Below are 16,891 nucleotides of genomic sequence, written 5' to 3'. Positions count from 1 at the left end.
AGATGGAGTACTTCTAGGAAACAGTAAAAGAAAGAAGCTTTCAGGGAAGAATGCTACCTCTCCATAAACGACTTGTGGTACATAACTGCATTGTTGCTTTCGAAAAATGTACTAAACATCTCAGGGGATTTCAGCTTAATTTCTTCTCTGTGAAGCTTCAAATGCTTTCTTAAGAGATTTGTCAATTCTTGGTCCGTCATGCTCAGTCCCAAAAAGTGCTGAGCTCTTCTTTGGGATGTTAAATGTTTTCAGTTTACATCAACACCAGTGACGAGAAAGCCCTCTAAAACAGTCCTGAATTCCATCTGTCTATAAAATCAAAACTATGATGGTTGGAACCCCTTATTTTCATAAACTTTTGGTAAATCAAAGAACGGACTCCTCTGGGCCTGCTTGGTGTTTTTGTGGTCTACTGTCACTGGAACCTGCCATCTCAGTACTTTCTTGATACTAGAAAGGCAAAAAGTTGGGGACCCTGCTGCCTCCTGTGTAACCGCTCCTCACCTTTGGATTCATAGCCGTCAGGCGTCAGAATCCTTATTGCTGTCATAAGGGAGTAGCGTATTAATGAGCAACCAAGCAGCTAGAAGGAGATGGGTTCAAAGTGAACAAAAGCAAGATGTCTTCATACAGTTTAGTTAAGCTGTGGAGCTCCTTGCCAAAGGATGCTGTGGATGCTTCTGAGGGTTTATGAACATATTGAAAACATACCTGGCTCAGAAAGTACGTGAGCTGGCAGTAGTTGGATACATAGTATCACCATAGCCTGCCTTGTTCTTAATCATTTTCCTTAGCATCTACTTTTATGGACACTGATGGAGATATGATACAGAGTTGGATATAGGACACTGAGCTCAATGGACCTTTGGTCTGACCCAGCAGGACTGATTTATATTCTAAATATTCACAGTCAAATCAGCCATTAAGTTAGGGCACCTGAGATGTTTCTGAAAAGACAAATTCAGTGATCCTAAGCCTAGTCTTTCACACCATTTCTGCGAACTTCAGCAGCAGTTACTACATACGCACACGGACGCCTAGGCTCTAAATTCATCACTGCTCTCACGAAACTTGACTGTATTAGGAATTGTGCCAACAGAAGCAAAGGCAAGGAAAATTAGAGGTATAAAGCTCTAGCCCTACTGAACTGAGTAGGAGTTTTGCTATTGACTTCAGCAGGGCTAGGATTTTACTTGGTGCTTTTATTTTCCCTTTCTCACAGTGCAAGAGCCAGCGGATATACAACTGAAACAACAAGCCATACCTCTGAGCTGATACATGGAAGTATTTCTGTATGCAACTGATTTTCAAAATTTGTGTTTAGGAAAGGATTTGGATGTGAACTGGAATTAAAAACCTTTCAGTCTTGCTGAGACAAAGTTATAGAAAGAATGTACCTTTTCAGACTGTCAGGCAGAAGGTGACTGCCTGGGGATAGGGACACACAAATATGCAACACTGTCTTAGGGGTGATTGGGTTTTTTCCCACAACTTCCTCTAATGTGTATGTTGGAGGATGGCAGACTGGATAGATCATTGGTTTAATCTGATAAGATCTTTGATTAAAATAGATTTCCTGAAAATATACAAACCCTTCTGCACATTGAAAAGTAAAGGGAAAATATTAAAGTAATTACTGTTTTATGTGTTGACAAATTAAATGTTACCATGGATACCCTGGTCTGTTTACAGCAATAATAATAAATATTTTCAATTCACACTGTGCTTTTCATCTCAAAGGATCCCCAGGTGGTTCACAAACGACATACATGGATTGCTCTACACGGCACTGAATTGCAGTCGCAAGAACTGCCTAACAATCTATATTGGTACTGCCTGGCAGTGTAAGGTAGAAAATGTACCATACCCCAGGTAAATCTACAGGGATTGTTTATGAGGGCAGAATGTAAATGGCAGAACTGAAATCTAGCCAGGAGCTGAGTAGCAAAATGCAAAGAATCAGATAGGATCAGGCATCAAGTTACCAATACGATTTGGTAATTCTTTGGGCAACCAGATTAAATTTTTACTAGAGCTAGGAAGAAACTGTTTCCTTCTTGAAAAACTTGCAGGTTAAAACATGTCCCTTTTCACCCTGAGGCGAGACCTTCTGCACCTCTAAAAGGAGAGAGCATCCCACTTTGAGCAGACAGTTTAAGGCCTTCTCCTCCAATTTGGGAGACACAGCTTCTAAGCTTATTTGTGAGTTCTCCCTGCTAAGTGACTGGCAGCTATCTTTACTTTTTCTGTGGAAATCTCTCCACTTTGCCCTTATGAAATTATTACAATTATTTCAATAAATATTAGTTGGGGCTTGAACAAACTGATCTTCACAAGGTGTTCCAGGTGTGCACAGCAGCTGAGTGAGAGTCCTTTTCTCTTTGGCAATATGTACAAAGTGGCAGAGGTCCCAGTGAAGGACATCAGGAATGATCCACATAGGCTGTAGCTTGGTAATCAGGGCATTCAGCTGAGAAGAGAAATGCAAATGTGACTCTCCTGCTTCCTACATGAGTACCTGGACTGCCAAGATGGGCAGCAAGCAAGAGTGTGACTGCCTGGCTTTTTTGCAGTAAGTCTCTCCTGGACCCGAGAAACCAATCTTGGCTGAAACTTCATGATCACTGGTATCTTTCCACAATTTTTTGATGAATCAACATTTTCTTAGTTAAGAAAAATCCGTGTTAAAAAAAAAACACACACAATCCCCCCCCCCGCCCAAGTTTCAGCATTCATTTCCTTTAGATAACATTTAACTTTCTGCTCTCTAGATATAGTATGAGTAATCCTCTGTGGCTCTGCTTTCTTAGGCAGAGCATTAGTGCTTATGTAGGTGTGTGACCTATATAACCAGTGACAGAGAAAATGATTCCTTAGAAACACACTTTATACTCAGTCTGTAAAGGAGAGGCAGCTAAATGAGGGACTCCAGGAAACATTACAGTGGCTGCATTTACAGCAGCATCTTTTTTAAAATGCTGATTTTTGTGCTTGCCCTTCTGAGGTCAACGAAAATAATTGCAAGTGCAGGTGATGGAAGTGTTAAGTACTAAGTGGAAGTGCTAGGAACTTATTACTATTTCAACTTCAGTCTCGAAAGGCCAAGAAATCTGGAAGACCAGGTCCTCCTTCCTGTAAAAAAAAAGCCTACTAACAGTGTTTTTCTTAATTAACTTGCACTCTAAGAAGGCAAGTGTAATAGTAAAATCCATTTTCTAGGATCATTTTATAATCCTAACAAGCTGAGAAAATTGTGGGCACAATTATTTGCCCCTCAAAAACTCCACGTCCGAGAGTGGAGGCTTGCCTAATGTTGGACTAAAAACTTGTGTTATTATTGAACATCCAAATTCATGAAAACATTTGTTAATAAAAACAATTATATTTGGCCAAGGCTCTTCACTGGGCTAAAACTAAGCGTGGCTTAAATTAACTGTGCTGGAAATCAGTAACGGCTCTCATCCACCCTTTGTTGAAGAGAAGGGATTTAAAGAGTGCTGTATTTCAATCTGACTTAAGCTTTTGTCAAGAAACCAAGGTAGGGTGGAGGTTTGTACCTTAAACACAGACTAGATTTGCTGATATTTTGTAAACGTTTTGGTGTGTTGCAGCAAACTGTCTCAGTTATTATTTTTACTGCAATCTTCCTTTCAACTCAATGTTTCCATGCCTTTTACACCCTGAACAATAGAAAGTCTGGTGAATTTAACTGCAATTTACCTTTATGCTTTGGAACCTATTGCTTTGGAAGCATGTTTCCATATTAACCCCCGTCACAGAAAAAAAAGAATAGGATTTGCTCAGGTTTATGTGAACTGGAATCATTAAAACGTTGACAGCACTTTCTTGGATACCTATTTATAAAATCTTGGCTGGCTGCTAACCTTCTGGGGAAACTTTGTCAGCCTTAAATCTCTTAATTTTGTCTGTTCATAGAATGGGGCTAATTGCCTTCCTTTCTCCGCAGAGTGTTGCCGCACTCTGAATCGCATTTTTAAAGATCCTTGGGGAAAAAATTGCAAAGAGGAGTTTATAAACCCTGTGATGAACCACCAGGAGGAGGAAGAGCTTGGATGACTTTTCTTCATGCGAGCATGTGCATTTCACTTAGTTTATCATCACTACTTTTAAATTACTTTTGTTATTTTCCCGCAGTCACTTACGTTCTTACTTAGTGGTAATCATCTTTTGTATTCGATCGCCAACAGTGTTTCCAGAGCTTTGCAGTTAGTACAAGAAGTAGATGATTGATGGTGTACTGTAATCTTGGGTTGATTCATTGTATCTGGAACGATTAAACCACGCTGCTCGTATTCCAAGGGCTGAAATCTGAGCACAATTTGCTGCAAGCCAGAAGTCCCCATGAGCAAGGGGAGCTACAGAAGCAGGGACTGAAGCATAGCAGGGAACACAAGGAGTGTCAGTGGGTAGATCATAGCAAAATCTAACCCTTCATCTTTTCTTAATTGTATCCTGAACTCCTACACAGAGATTTGCCAGATACGACCGGCTTATTGACTCGGTTAGTCTTACACTAATTGACTGCTGGTTTAGATACCAGGGGCTCTAACCAGTTGTTAAAGTCGGAGGAGGCATGCCGGTGCTGGGAATGTGCCAGTGAGAGCGTCGGGGGGAGGAGAGTGTTGCAGGGTGCGTGCCTCGCGGGGTCGGCTCCCCGCGCGGGGAGATGTGTGAAGTTGGCTGTGCGTGCTGTCACAGGCACATCGGCAAGGGCGGCTAGGAGCTAGCTCGAGCGCTCTGCCTCCACGGCGGGAGAGAAACGCTGCTGCTGAAAGGACAAGCTGGCAGGATCATGACAGAGCCAAGCAGCAGAAAGGAAGGATTTAAAAAATGCCGGAGTGCTACTTTCAGCATTGATGGCTACAGCTTTACAATTGGTGAGCCTGTTTTAATTCCTCTTGTTTTCCTTCATTTTCTCTTTTCCTTTTCCCCCCTCCTTCTCTGCAGCTCAGTAAGTACAGGTAAAGACTGTTTACAACTGCCTTTTGTCCCTATATACCTTTAAAAAGTATAGATCATTTAAAGTGCATGGAATGTTTGGATTTTTTTTTTTGTTCTTTATCTTCTTATGTTGAAGAAACTTGTGTCTGATATGCAGCCAGTCTAAGTCCTTTGTCTGGGTTTTGGCATGGGCTCACTGAGATGTTTGCAGAAGTTTTGTTTTGGAGCCTTATCTCAGGAAAGCCTGTGCTGCAGGGTTGCATATTTCCAACTTGCTAGCTGTGTTTCCTTCCGATGAGTCCAATAACGTAACCCTTGGGAGCCTTCGTTTTGTTTTCTGTATTTCTTTGTTCACTTAGCAAGGTTTTCCAAATTCTGTAACCTTTTGTCATTTCCTAGTCTGGCTAAAAATGTATGCAATCTCACTCTTATTGCTCCTCTCTTATACAAAAAGCAAAATTGCTGGGGCAGGGAAGGATATGAGGAGAGACTTGGAATTTTAGGACTATCTTTCTCTGTTGTAGCTGTGTTTAAAGAGTGCAGTTTATTCTTCATATTCATCATCTTAGGGGGGAAAAAGTGAAGCTTCTCAAAGCGACAGGTGTCTGTATTTTTTCAGAGAGATTTGCTGTGCAGAAGTTAAGATCTGAGGACTGCCTAAGCAGGCTGCTCTGTTAAAACTTTGTATTTCTCTGGGCTGCATAGTGTAAATCCCTATAGATCTTAAAAATAAAACAAGTTTTCGTGGCATTTTGATTTTTAGTTAAAATCTAAGTTTAAAAATGTGGACAATTTATATGGAAGAAACAGTCACCACAAATTCCCCTTGAATACCTTTTAGATTACAGAGATTCTACTTCCTTGCAGTTGTGAAATCAGGGAAGTTTTTCTTGATTTGTACTAGTGTAACTGGATCATAGTTTAATCTAATAATGTTGGATACAAGCTTTTTATTGGTGTGGGAGGAGGTACCTGTTTTATCTATTCCCCTGCTTCATGGAAAACCTGTTTTGCAATAACTAAACTTACTGAAAAAAAGAGGAGGTTGAAATGTATGTTTCACTAAAATATTTTCGAGGAGCCATCTGTTAATGTGTATGCAGCATTTTAAAGGCGAAATGGACAGGCAGTGCTACCTTAATTTCTTTTTTTTAATGTGAAGGTCCCTCCATAGTTACAGCAAGCTCACTTTTGAACTCCCTACCTTAACCTCATTCCCCCGACGCATCATCATCTTTGCTAATAGCATTATTTCATCAGTTTTGCAGTCCGCAGAATAAACATTTCTTCTGAGCCTAGGAAGGAAAGAGCCTTACCTGAAGACTTTGAACATTTATGACTGTGCCTAATTATCTTGTTTCTACATGCTTAGAAGCAGCAGGGTTGTGGTGTTTGTTGCTTTGCTGTCTTTATTACAACTCCTGCTCACAAAACAACTGGACCAGATTTTGGATCAAATGACTTAGGTTTAGAAATTCAGCTGCTTTTGCTTTTTAGGACAGTTGTTGCCTCATAGTTCATGTGCTATTTTCTTCTATTTGCTGCACACCACCAATGTATTGATTCTGTGACTTGTGCATTATATAACATTTATTTTTATATCTGGGCAAATGTGCATTGGATTGACTCACATAACCACGAAAACTTTGTAAACATGCTATCTAGTGTTACCAGCACAGTGTGGCGGACAGACCCAAAAGATTCATATGTTTAGTAATCTCTGTATTGAAGAAAATGAATGTATCTGAAAGATCTCAAAGCAACATTAAAATGTTACGGATGGACTTAAACTTTTTTTCCATCAGAAGAGGCTTCTGCGTACGTGTCTAGTTTCGGGCTCTGAAAATTTTTGAGAAGTTCTTGGGAAACGCTGAGCTGCTGCCTCTGCTGTTAAAGTCTGTCAGAGCTGGGGAAAAGATTAATACTCTTGAGGAGAGCAGAGTCATGAATATCAGGTTGTGACACTTGCATTCTCATTTGTATGCAAAAGAAAATATTTTGAATTGGTCACCTCTTATGCTTCTAAGTGACAAGAAAGGGTGGTCTTCATAGTGTCTTGAAAACATGATCATTTACAACTAAACTTGCCGAAAACATTCATGAAAAAGACCTGGGCCTAAAACCAAACATGAAAATACATGGGAATGGCAGAATGGCAGTATGTGGGAATGCTGCCAGAGAGCAGCCTGTGATTATATCGTCTCGTGACTCCAGGGGTGGTCAGCATCCATTCACACCACAGTACAACTTAGAGCAGCTTCTGGACTGCTCTAATTTTCACCTGGGTTACTTACAGCTCTGGAAGCTGGGCAGCAGAGCTGTAAGGCCTCAGCACTTCCTGAGAACTTCACAGATCCTTGCAGGCAATCATCTGGCCTGGGATACTAGCAGGAAAATGTGTGCCAATCCCCGATGGCTTTCTTCCATATAGAGAGTAACTAGTTAGTTGTATACCCCCTTCCTCTGCCTTATGAAAGAGAGTCCCCCCATGAGGGGGACTGAGGTGTACACCAGCTGAGGTTTTCCTGTGTGGTTTCTGACACTGTGCTCATGGCCTCTTTGCGTTGGCAGCATGATGCAAAGGGGCTATAGGGGAGCCACTTAGTGGGACCGTTTGTGAGAGGAAGCTTGCCATTTAGTTTGCTCTAGAAAGTCCAGTGTATCTCAGATGAAGGCCTATAGCTCTTTATTTGCCGTGTGTCTGTAAGTAAATTTCAGAGTTGATGAAGCTTTTGTATATGTTGTTGTATTTGAGTTCTAGTTTAACTCTTCTAAATATTCCTCTACTAAAAATAAAACATAGCAGAGTGCCGGCTGAGTTTAAAGGAAAAGGAATCAAGAAGCAAGGCCTGTTTTTTGTCTTGCACCTTGTCTTATCACTTCTGTGTCAATGAAATACTATTAAATCAGAAAGTATAATTGACTAGCTAAAGGTGCAAGACAGAAACATCTAGTGCCTATAAACCTGAAAAAATGGTAAATGCAAACATTAACAAGAGGATATTTTCTTTCTGCATTTATCACTTTCCTATGACTAAGAGCTAACCGCATTAAAGCTCCCACTCTCTGCTTTTCATATCCAGAAGCACCTGGCAACACTGTTTTAAGTGTCCCGTCCAAATGTATCTAATAGATTTATTTTTATAGGTAAGAATAAATTGAGGTGATGGGGAGCTCTCCGGCAGATCAAGTATTATTGAAGGGGGAACATGGAACTGAAACACTTAGCTGTATCTAAATCTTGGAGGAAAGTTTCTGAAGAAGGACCCTTTCTCCCTCTTGTGTGCAAAGCTCTTCATCAAAGTATTGCAGGAGATCTGAGTTGTGCTCAGTGGAGCTTTCAGGCCCTATTTTGAAGCAGTAGCTACTGTGGATTTTCTGCTGTTATTTAAAAGGTTGTCCATTAGGAACTCCACGTTCAAGTTAACTGGAATATATAGGTCAGACTTTTTTGTAGTGATTCTTAAATAACAGACGATGAAAGAAGCTGGAAAGGTAAGAGCAGTTTCATTTTTCATATTTATTTCAGTCAGAGAAATGTATATATTATAGAAACTACTAATATCCTTAACTGCTTTGTTCTTGTGTACTAATCCAGATTTGTGGGCATTTGCCGTTCTTCTGAGGGGAACTGCACCTTTGCAACGCACAAGAGAGGCAGGCTTTTGCAGAAGACGCCCCCGAGCCTACACATAGGCACATACACAGTACATCTTCGTGGAGATTTGCTTTAATTCTGCCCCTAGTTTCTTATAATAAAAAATGTCATTTTAACTAAAAGAACTTTGTAATTATAAGGTGCTGACAAATCTCTCACTAATTCTGTACGTGCGTCACTTATGGCCTTCCTTCAAAGGAGGCCTGGGAGAAATATCTGCTCATGGGGTCAGTCCAGCTCCTGGGGAGGAAGGTGTCTGTACCTGGAAAAGAACAACGGGAACGAAGGTGGAGCCATCGTGTTAGGTAACGCCTAACAACGCTTTTCTAAAAGCAATCTCTCCAAAACAGAAGTAGGAACACTTCAGAATGCATCCTGTAAAGCAAGATGGTAAAGACTCTCAAGAGGCCATCTAGTCTGTGCCTCGAGAAGGACTGGCTCCACCTAAACCTGGCATGAAACTCTTCTTGCATCTACACGAGCTCTTTCTGTTCTGCAAGTAAACGAATTCAGTCAATAGGACTGTCAACCCAAAATATGTCACCTGCTAAATTTAGAGGGTTTTTTAAAGCCTCTCCCTATCTTTGTTCACAAACTCAGTATCATGTATTTGTTATGACATTACAACCACAAGATATTTGCTTATCCTCCCCTCAAAGAAGACAAAAACCACTTAAAGCTGTCAGCAAATAGATTGTGAAATAAAACTCTAAAACTATATGAGGTTTTCTGCTCCCCCCATTATGAGGTTGTATTTTAGCTTTGGACCAGTCTGGTCTTTGCCTGACTCTGAGGAGTCTGCATAGTTGGCATGCATGCGGGTGAGGTACTAACCTGGCCCTTTGTAGCGGCAAACTCTGCTTTGACACAGTAACGGACAATATGAATTCCTGCTGACCTCATTAGCTCTTTTGTGCATCTTGTTTTGTAAAGAGGTGGAGGTGGTGATTTCAGTGGCATCTGTGGAGTCTCAGCATTGCCACACTGCACCTTCAGTGTTTCAGGATGGACTGCTGTAAGCTAAGTAAGCTATCTCTGAAAAGACTGCTGTGTTAGCTCTTGCACTGTAAAATGCCTGGCAATATTTTTGTGGAATTTTGCCCGTTTATCTCTCTGGATGATCTACCTTATCACTGCTGCCTGCTGTTTACAGCTATGCTCTACTGTATGTATCCTGGCACCCAGGAAGAAAGTGAGGGTTTGGGGCTGACCTCTTCCCTGTTAGAATCACTTTGAGTGAGAGATTGCTGTGCAGAGTTTCGTGTTAAATTCACTGGTAGCTGGCACTGGACCAGATTCTCGTTGCAGATCCCCATGGGAGAGTTGCATCAAAAATGTTATTTTCTTTCCTTCTTTTGATTTCATTTCTCAGACAAGCTGTGTAAAACCTTTGCAGCATGTTTTGACCTGAATGAATGGGCATCGCTGTCCTCCACAGTCGTTTCATATGTAGGGAAAAATAACCTCCAGAGTCATAGATGAGAATGAGAGATGTTAACAGATAAAACTATTAGCATTGCTGTCAAGAAGCATCCCTCTAATTAGTTCACATGATTTTTCCTGAAGTTTGATGAATTACACGTGTCCAGGTCTTGGTGCTCAATCTATCACCTCTGATTCTAATTTCAGGACTACTGTCAGCAGAGAGTCTGAGCCCCTCACAATCTTTTGGGAATCAAATTTGCTAACGGGAAGTAGCTCTGAAGCAACGCGACTGTCCCTTGCCTCTGAGCCCCAGTGGCCCATAAGCGCAGTTACAAGGAGGACGGAAGGTGGAGGCAGAAGGCATGGCATGGAGGGGAGGTCTCTCATTTCCTTTTGGCCAGACTGCACACCTGCTCTGCTGGTTGTCCCCTGCTCACCTTTTGCGAGGGGAAGGAGTGCACTCAGTTCTGTCCTACAGGCTACAGATGACGCTTGCTCCCTACCAGGAAAGTCCCCATCTTAGCGGGGTGTGAAATGGCATTGTTCCTGCTTTCTTTTTCCTTCTGGTCTTTGCCCAGCTTGTCCTGCTTCCGGTGCCTTCTGGACTGAAGCAGCTTGGCGCTCCAGCAAGATCAATTACAAGTTTCAGACTTTCCAGGTTACCCAAAGTTCAAATCAAATAAACAGGCATAAACCCTTTCATGCGTTTGAGCCTAGTTTTAGGCAGGTAGCCAAGGCTGTTTCTGAGCCGGCAGGCAGGCTCTGACAGGGAGCAGCCTTTCCTCATTAACAGCCCCAGGCAGCTCCCTCTCCCATGCCCAAAGCCAGAGGTCTGCATCCCCTCCTGCTTGTATTGGCTGCTATGAGAACGAGAGTCTAGGGGCTTGCAAACCTAATTACCTCTTGGGGGTTGCATTTCTGCTGCAAATTTTCTGTTTTAGACCCTTGTGCTCTACTAATTGGCCTGTTTTCCCGAAGTAAATGCAAGCTCATTTGTCCTAGTTTTGTATCAGTAATAATGTAAAAGGCTACTGGACATATCCTGCTCTTATTTGTATCAGTGTAAATCAAGGCAAAGGGTGGGATCCTGAGCGGAGGTAAATCTGCATCTCTCCAGTGCAGCTGGGAGCACTGCAATGAGGATCCGTGCTGGTACTCTAGATGTATGCTGCTGTAGGTTACAGCAGAAGCTGACCTATGCACAGAGCAAGGTAAATCACACAGCTTTTCCGTGGCTTGCTTCCAGGACTCGATAAAGATTATGCTGATACGTTTTTCCTCCCAATTTTTCTCTGCCTGGTGACAGAGATTGTATATCGCACTCTGAAGCTTGACCCCAGACTTCTAAAAGCTATAGGCTTGAAATTTTCAGGACTGGGAACTTAACCCTCATTATTACTTCAATAGCCTTGCGATATGGCTATTTTCAAAGTTGGAGGCATGATGAGGGGAAAGTTGTAGTAATTACTGAACAGATGCACTTAATGAGGTCTCTACTGGATTCCCAGCTGGCAAGTGGAGCCGTGTACTGGGACAAAGCGATTGCAGTCACTCGAATCGTTACGTGACATCACATCCTCGCCCTTGTTGTCATAGCAGCTGTAATCATCCCACTGAAAATTTCCCTCAGGAAGACTGCAAACATCATCTTTCTCCATTAAGTGGAAGTACATGGTGCTCAGTCTCTTGCTGCTGCTGCATGATGATGCTATGTCTTATGCCTGTTTGTTTAATGCCTTTTTTTTTGCCTTCTCACAGTGATGCAGAGTGATGAGAACTGTCAAAGGTTGTGTAATTAGGAGAGGGGAGAGGGTAAACAACTAGCTCAGCCAGTACCACTTCAGTCAATCTCAACTCCAAGTGCCTCTACTAAATTCAGTAGATTTATAGCTACTTTATGCTTATCTGAGAAGAGAGTAAAGTGCATTATTTGGATAAAAGTTGCCTATCCCTTCTCTTTTAGTATTGACAATGATGCTCATTAGGACTAAAAGTTCTCCAAATATCTATTTCTACCAGTTTCTTCTCTATGTCTGTGGGTAGCTTAAGTTTTTACAGTTCCCCAAGTGGCATGCTTAGGAATTCACTTTAGATGTCATTTTTTTTCTTTCTATTGCTGGAAATGGATCTACAGTCCTCAAAACTTGTGCTAGTGTTTTCCATGTTACATGTTACCTTTTTTCCCCCCTTTTATTTTTTGCTTCATGAATACCAATGTGGTTTCATTTGAATCACATCAAACAAAAGCTTAACTTTCTAGCTCCAGTCCCTGCAGACAGATGAGAAGTACAAGCAGAAAATTTCCAGGGGAAAATTTTCGTTTGTTGCTAGTTCAAGTAGTTCAAGTTATGAAACTACTTTAGAAATAGGTTTGAAGTAAAAATTATAAATGCATTTACTATGTCTCAAACTACTTATGGCAAAACATTTCTCAGTTCAGAATATTGAGCCTCAGAGTTTTGTTTTTGGGATGCCTATAGATAAAGACAAATGATCTACAAATACCGGGCAGATCCCCTTTCAAAAACCTAAAGAGAGAACTAGGCTGTGATTCTGCAGTTGACTGAGCACATGAATCGTTGCTGAAGTTGCAGGATTTTTCTATGGGAAAACAAGTGGCTTTATTCCCAGCTGGTTGCCAACTGAGGAGCTCTGTTATGTAGTGATAAAGATGTATTCCACGATCAAATGAGAACTATCGGTATTTTCTTCAAAAAGCAAGGGAGTAGAATTGCTATTGTAAGACTCTGGAAAATGAGGGAAGAATGAAAATATATGGAGAAAAAGAACAGCCCTGTGAAATTTATAGGGGCTAATGTCAGCCATACTGCAAAAGGCACACAAAGTTGTCTTCATCTCCCTTTAAAATTAGTTTACAGGTGACATGAGTGAAGAGCTGAGTAGATTGTGGATCGTGATATAGCCTTGAAACTGCTCTCGGTACAACTGTGTGTGTCGCTTTCTTTTTCTTTTCCGCTTGTGTGATTCATGTCCAACAAGTTAGATGGGAGGAAAAAATTATAAGGCCTGAGGAAGTCAAAGGAACTCACTCTTCAACTCCGTAAGGCTGACATTTTGCATGATACGGTGTTCTATATGCTGCTGTAGATTGTGTTTATAGCAGAGTAATAGTAAGCTCACTCACTTTATATTGCTTTTCTTCCCTACTCTCAAAGCTGTGATTATTAGCACATGTGTATTTTTAATAAGCACTATCTCCCTTGGAGTCTACTCTGAAAAGGGTATTTTTAAGGGTTCATACTTCTGTATTCCCCCTTATTTGGTGGCAGTGTACCACATTTTATTAGTTTACAGGAAATAGATGGTCTTTTCTCTTGGCTGCCAGCCCTTGATCTAAAGACAATCTTTCCACCTTGAACATTATCATAATTCAGAATTACAGATCTTGCAGGCCGAATTATGCTCTGACTCTTATGCAACCCTGATAACTCAGAACGTAATTTAGCCTGCAGTGTGTATTATTTTTCTTAAAACTGCCGTATGAGCAAATCTAAGAAATTTCTGGCAAAGCTGTATTTTTTTCCTTGCCAAAATCCGGAATATTAAAATAGAACTTGATAATCAAAACTGGTTTCAAGCTGGATCATAGATGGGAGAACTACACGTTATAGTCCATGGATGTATACATGGTATATAGTAGAAAAGTGTTTAATGCATATATAACCATTACAGAGGGCAATGGTGTCCCCTTCTAATAGGTACTAAAATGTACAAAAGAGATGCTATGGTAGATTCTGCTGCTGCTCCTAAGAGCTTTTCAGCCTTAATTTACAGAAACTCATTTCATGGATGCTCAAATAGCAAAAGCAGTGGGATTACTTGGCTAACTTTGCTGTCACTAAAATCAATGGATATCTTTAGAAAATCCAGAACAGGACATCCTACACTGCTGTCGAAAGCTCCTTCATAGATAAAGAGTTAATTTCTTTCTGGAAAGCTGAACACTTAAATAAAATTCCAACAGGAAATACCTCAGGTCTAATGGCTACTGCTTTTAGTTGATTGTCTGCTTTTCATAAATAATGCAGCATGCAGATCAACTGATAACGAATGTCTCTCCTGGACTGACTTAAATTTACCTTTGTTCAAAGGAATAAATTCTCATTTTTCACAAGTATAATGGAGGGTAGACTTGAGCTGAAAGTATTTAATGACATTTGGGTGCATGTTTCTTCTGCAGAAATGATTGATTTCCCCCACCTCCCCCCACCCCATGCTGTGAGTTGTTGTTTATGGGGTAAGTGGAAGTTAAGGTACTATTTGTTTCACCTGTTCTCCCGATTAAACTTAGATAGAAATGATTACATGGAAACTTCCTGCCTCACAGTGCAAAGAAACAGTATGTCTCCTGTGTGACCACAGTTTATAGCCCGCTTTGCTGGAGTGAACGGACTCTGATTTCTGGTTACTTTAATAAATCAGGCTACCAAGTAGACTCATTTTCCCTTGGCTGGCTCTGCTGCAGCAGCAAGGTCTAGGAGAAGCCCAGGACAAAGACGAAGAGCTGGAGGAACCCTTACAAGCTGTCTCTTATGTAAAGTACTGCTGTGTGGGAGTCATCGCACCAGCCTGGGGAAATCATTGGATCCTGGCTGTTACTAAGTGTTGTACATGAGTATGACTTGGACAGGCTGAGGCTGCAACATGAATGTGGATCCATGTCAGCTGGTGTTAGATCCTGTACCTCAGCAAATGCCTCAACTTTCAGCCCAGTCTGCTAACGTGCCCCAGCTTTTCTCCATTCCCAAAGTACCAACAGATTATTGTTATTACAGTTGCTAGGTGGCTTCATGATATTATTCCTGTCTCTGTGGCCAGCGCTTAAAGTTTAATTGTTCTTGAGTCAGGGGAAGTGCGAGTTCTAAAAATGCCAGTTACAGCACTGCTGATAGCTCAGCTCCACTTGCTGCTGGAAGATGCTTCTATTAGCTTGACAAAATCATCAGAGTAGATGTTCCTTCATGAGAGAATATGTTTATTCTGTAGCGATGTTTGCTGCCTTATGTTCCAGTCTAATGCTTCCTATTAATTAGAATTCATCGTGCCATTTAACTAAAATGGGATTTTTGAAGTGAAACTCTGCGCCATGGCTTGTCTTGTCATTTATTCTCTTATTGTATTTGCCTACTTGCCCTCTAAAGCAGCAACACTAATTTGAGTCCTCTCCTCCTGATTTATTAGCTGTCGTTTACAGTAACACTTTACATGCATAATTATTTTTCTCCAGCTCAGCACTGCTCCTTAAAGGAAACCTCTGGGATGTGTTCCCAGTTGATTTTATGTGTTTACAAGTTGTGCTCAGTCACTTGCATTTGATCTCTCTTACGTTGTTTGTAGCAGGCAAGTTTTGTGTCCTTTTGGGAAGTTTTTAGCTCTGATTATGTCAGTGTTTGTTAAGCACTTGATCTGCTGGGATAGTTTTTAGAATCCTACTCAGAGATAACATATATCTTTAAACCCTTGAGCCAAGGGGAAAAGGAAATTTTGGCCTTTGGGCACTTGTGGAAATTTTGCCTGCAGTGCATGGGTGCTGTGACAAAGGTGATTTTGGATTGGCAGGACGTTTCAGTGCTTAAAATGACTGTGACTCTGAGGAAAAGATTTTAGACTCAGAGCTGCATATCCTCCCCCTGCTGCCATAGTCCTCCTCACCCTCTGGTGGTACTAGGCCTGATCCCTGCTCCTCGGTGGTGCTGCTGCCGAGTAAGGGCAGGGGATGGACGTCTGAGGCATTCAGAGGATCGTGAAGGAACCTGGAGCAGGCAGGGGAAGAGCTGATGTTCTTTGGGTGCCAAAATATCTCTCTATGGCTCTGCTAAGACTGATTTCCAATTCTGAAGAAAATGACATAGTACTCTGTTGGACTTGAACCCCTAAATTCAAGTGGTGGAAGTCTGAAAATGCATAAGGATACTCTCTCCCTTCTTTTCACGAATTCCGAGTACTTTTGTATTTATGAAATAGACTTCTAGCAAAGCTTATGGGCCATGGACTCACAAAAATGAGTCATATGCCACGTGATTATTTTTTATTTTGATTCAAAATCTTCCTTTCTAATCTGAAGAGCAACTTGGTATATTTAGTGGATTCATCATCGCATCCAATAAACTGCCTCTGCAGATGGCACATGTCATACTCGTCATCTTCACTAGAAAATGTTTATTTGTTCCTGTTTGCAATAAGATGATTGGTGAAGTCATTGAGCAACATTCAAATGGATAAGACATTTGTGACTGCTATGTGAAATCATATTTCATATCTTTGGGCATTCAAAAGGAAATAAAGAACTAAATCGTGTAAAATTCTGTGTAACGCCACCATCAAATAATATCTGATTAGTGAAAAGAAACGGTTTTTGAAATATTTTGAATTTTCTTTCATCCTTCATTGCCTATCAGTCTATATGTCTTACAAAAGTCTGTATAAGTATCAATTTATATTGCGAAAACCATTGTAAACTAAAACAGGGAGTAGATTTGGAAAAGCAAGACATCTTTTAGTATGGGTGCTGAGGAGTAGAACAGCAACAGTTGCAGAACTTGTTAGAGAAAAAGAGCAATGAAGAACAGGAATAGCTGAAGAAGATAGGGTTAAGGAGTTAGTCTATATTTCTTCTCCTGTCCAGACCCCTAGTAATATAAGTGATGGTGGTTTTGTATAAGAAAAGAAATCAAAACTGAATCCGAATAGTTTGAAAATGTGGCTAATAGTTCACATAGCAATAAAGCTTTTTAAATGAAAGGAGCATTTGCTTTACAGCTTTTTATGGTGTGAAGGCCATGTGCCACAATAGTTACAAGTGAAATGTCTAACCTGATACCTTTT

At 41.0% G+C, this 16,891-nt stretch overlaps 1 protein-coding gene across 8 annotated transcripts in view; it reads left to right on the top strand.

Annotated features, from left to right (window-relative positions):
• Positions 1–16,891, top strand: part of PDE1C (phosphodiesterase 1C) — a 411,928-nt gene that overhangs the window by 57,943 nt on the left and 337,094 nt on the right. For 3 of the 8 annotated variants that reach the window (XM_068935838.1, XM_068935840.1, XM_068935841.1), the window contains exon 1: positions 4,627–4,898. The exons of 2 other annotated variants lie outside the window; for them this stretch is intronic. In XM_068935838.1, the coding sequence (XP_068791939.1) occupies positions 4,814–4,898 (85 nt within the window). In that variant the 5' untranslated portion in view covers positions 4,627–4,813. Of the gene's footprint in view, positions 1–4,625; positions 4,899–16,891 lie in introns of those variants that run through there. 3 more of the 8 variants (XR_011139751.1, XM_009679701.2, XM_068935843.1) reach the window with 2 other exon arrangements.

This window comes from Struthio camelus, chromosome 2, assembly GCF_040807025.1.
Source record: "Struthio camelus isolate bStrCam1 chromosome 2, bStrCam1.hap1, whole genome shotgun sequence".
Lineage (NCBI taxonomy): Eukaryota > Metazoa > Chordata > Aves > Struthioniformes > Struthionidae > Struthio > Struthio camelus.
This window is presented reverse-complemented; position numbering and strand designations above follow the sequence as displayed.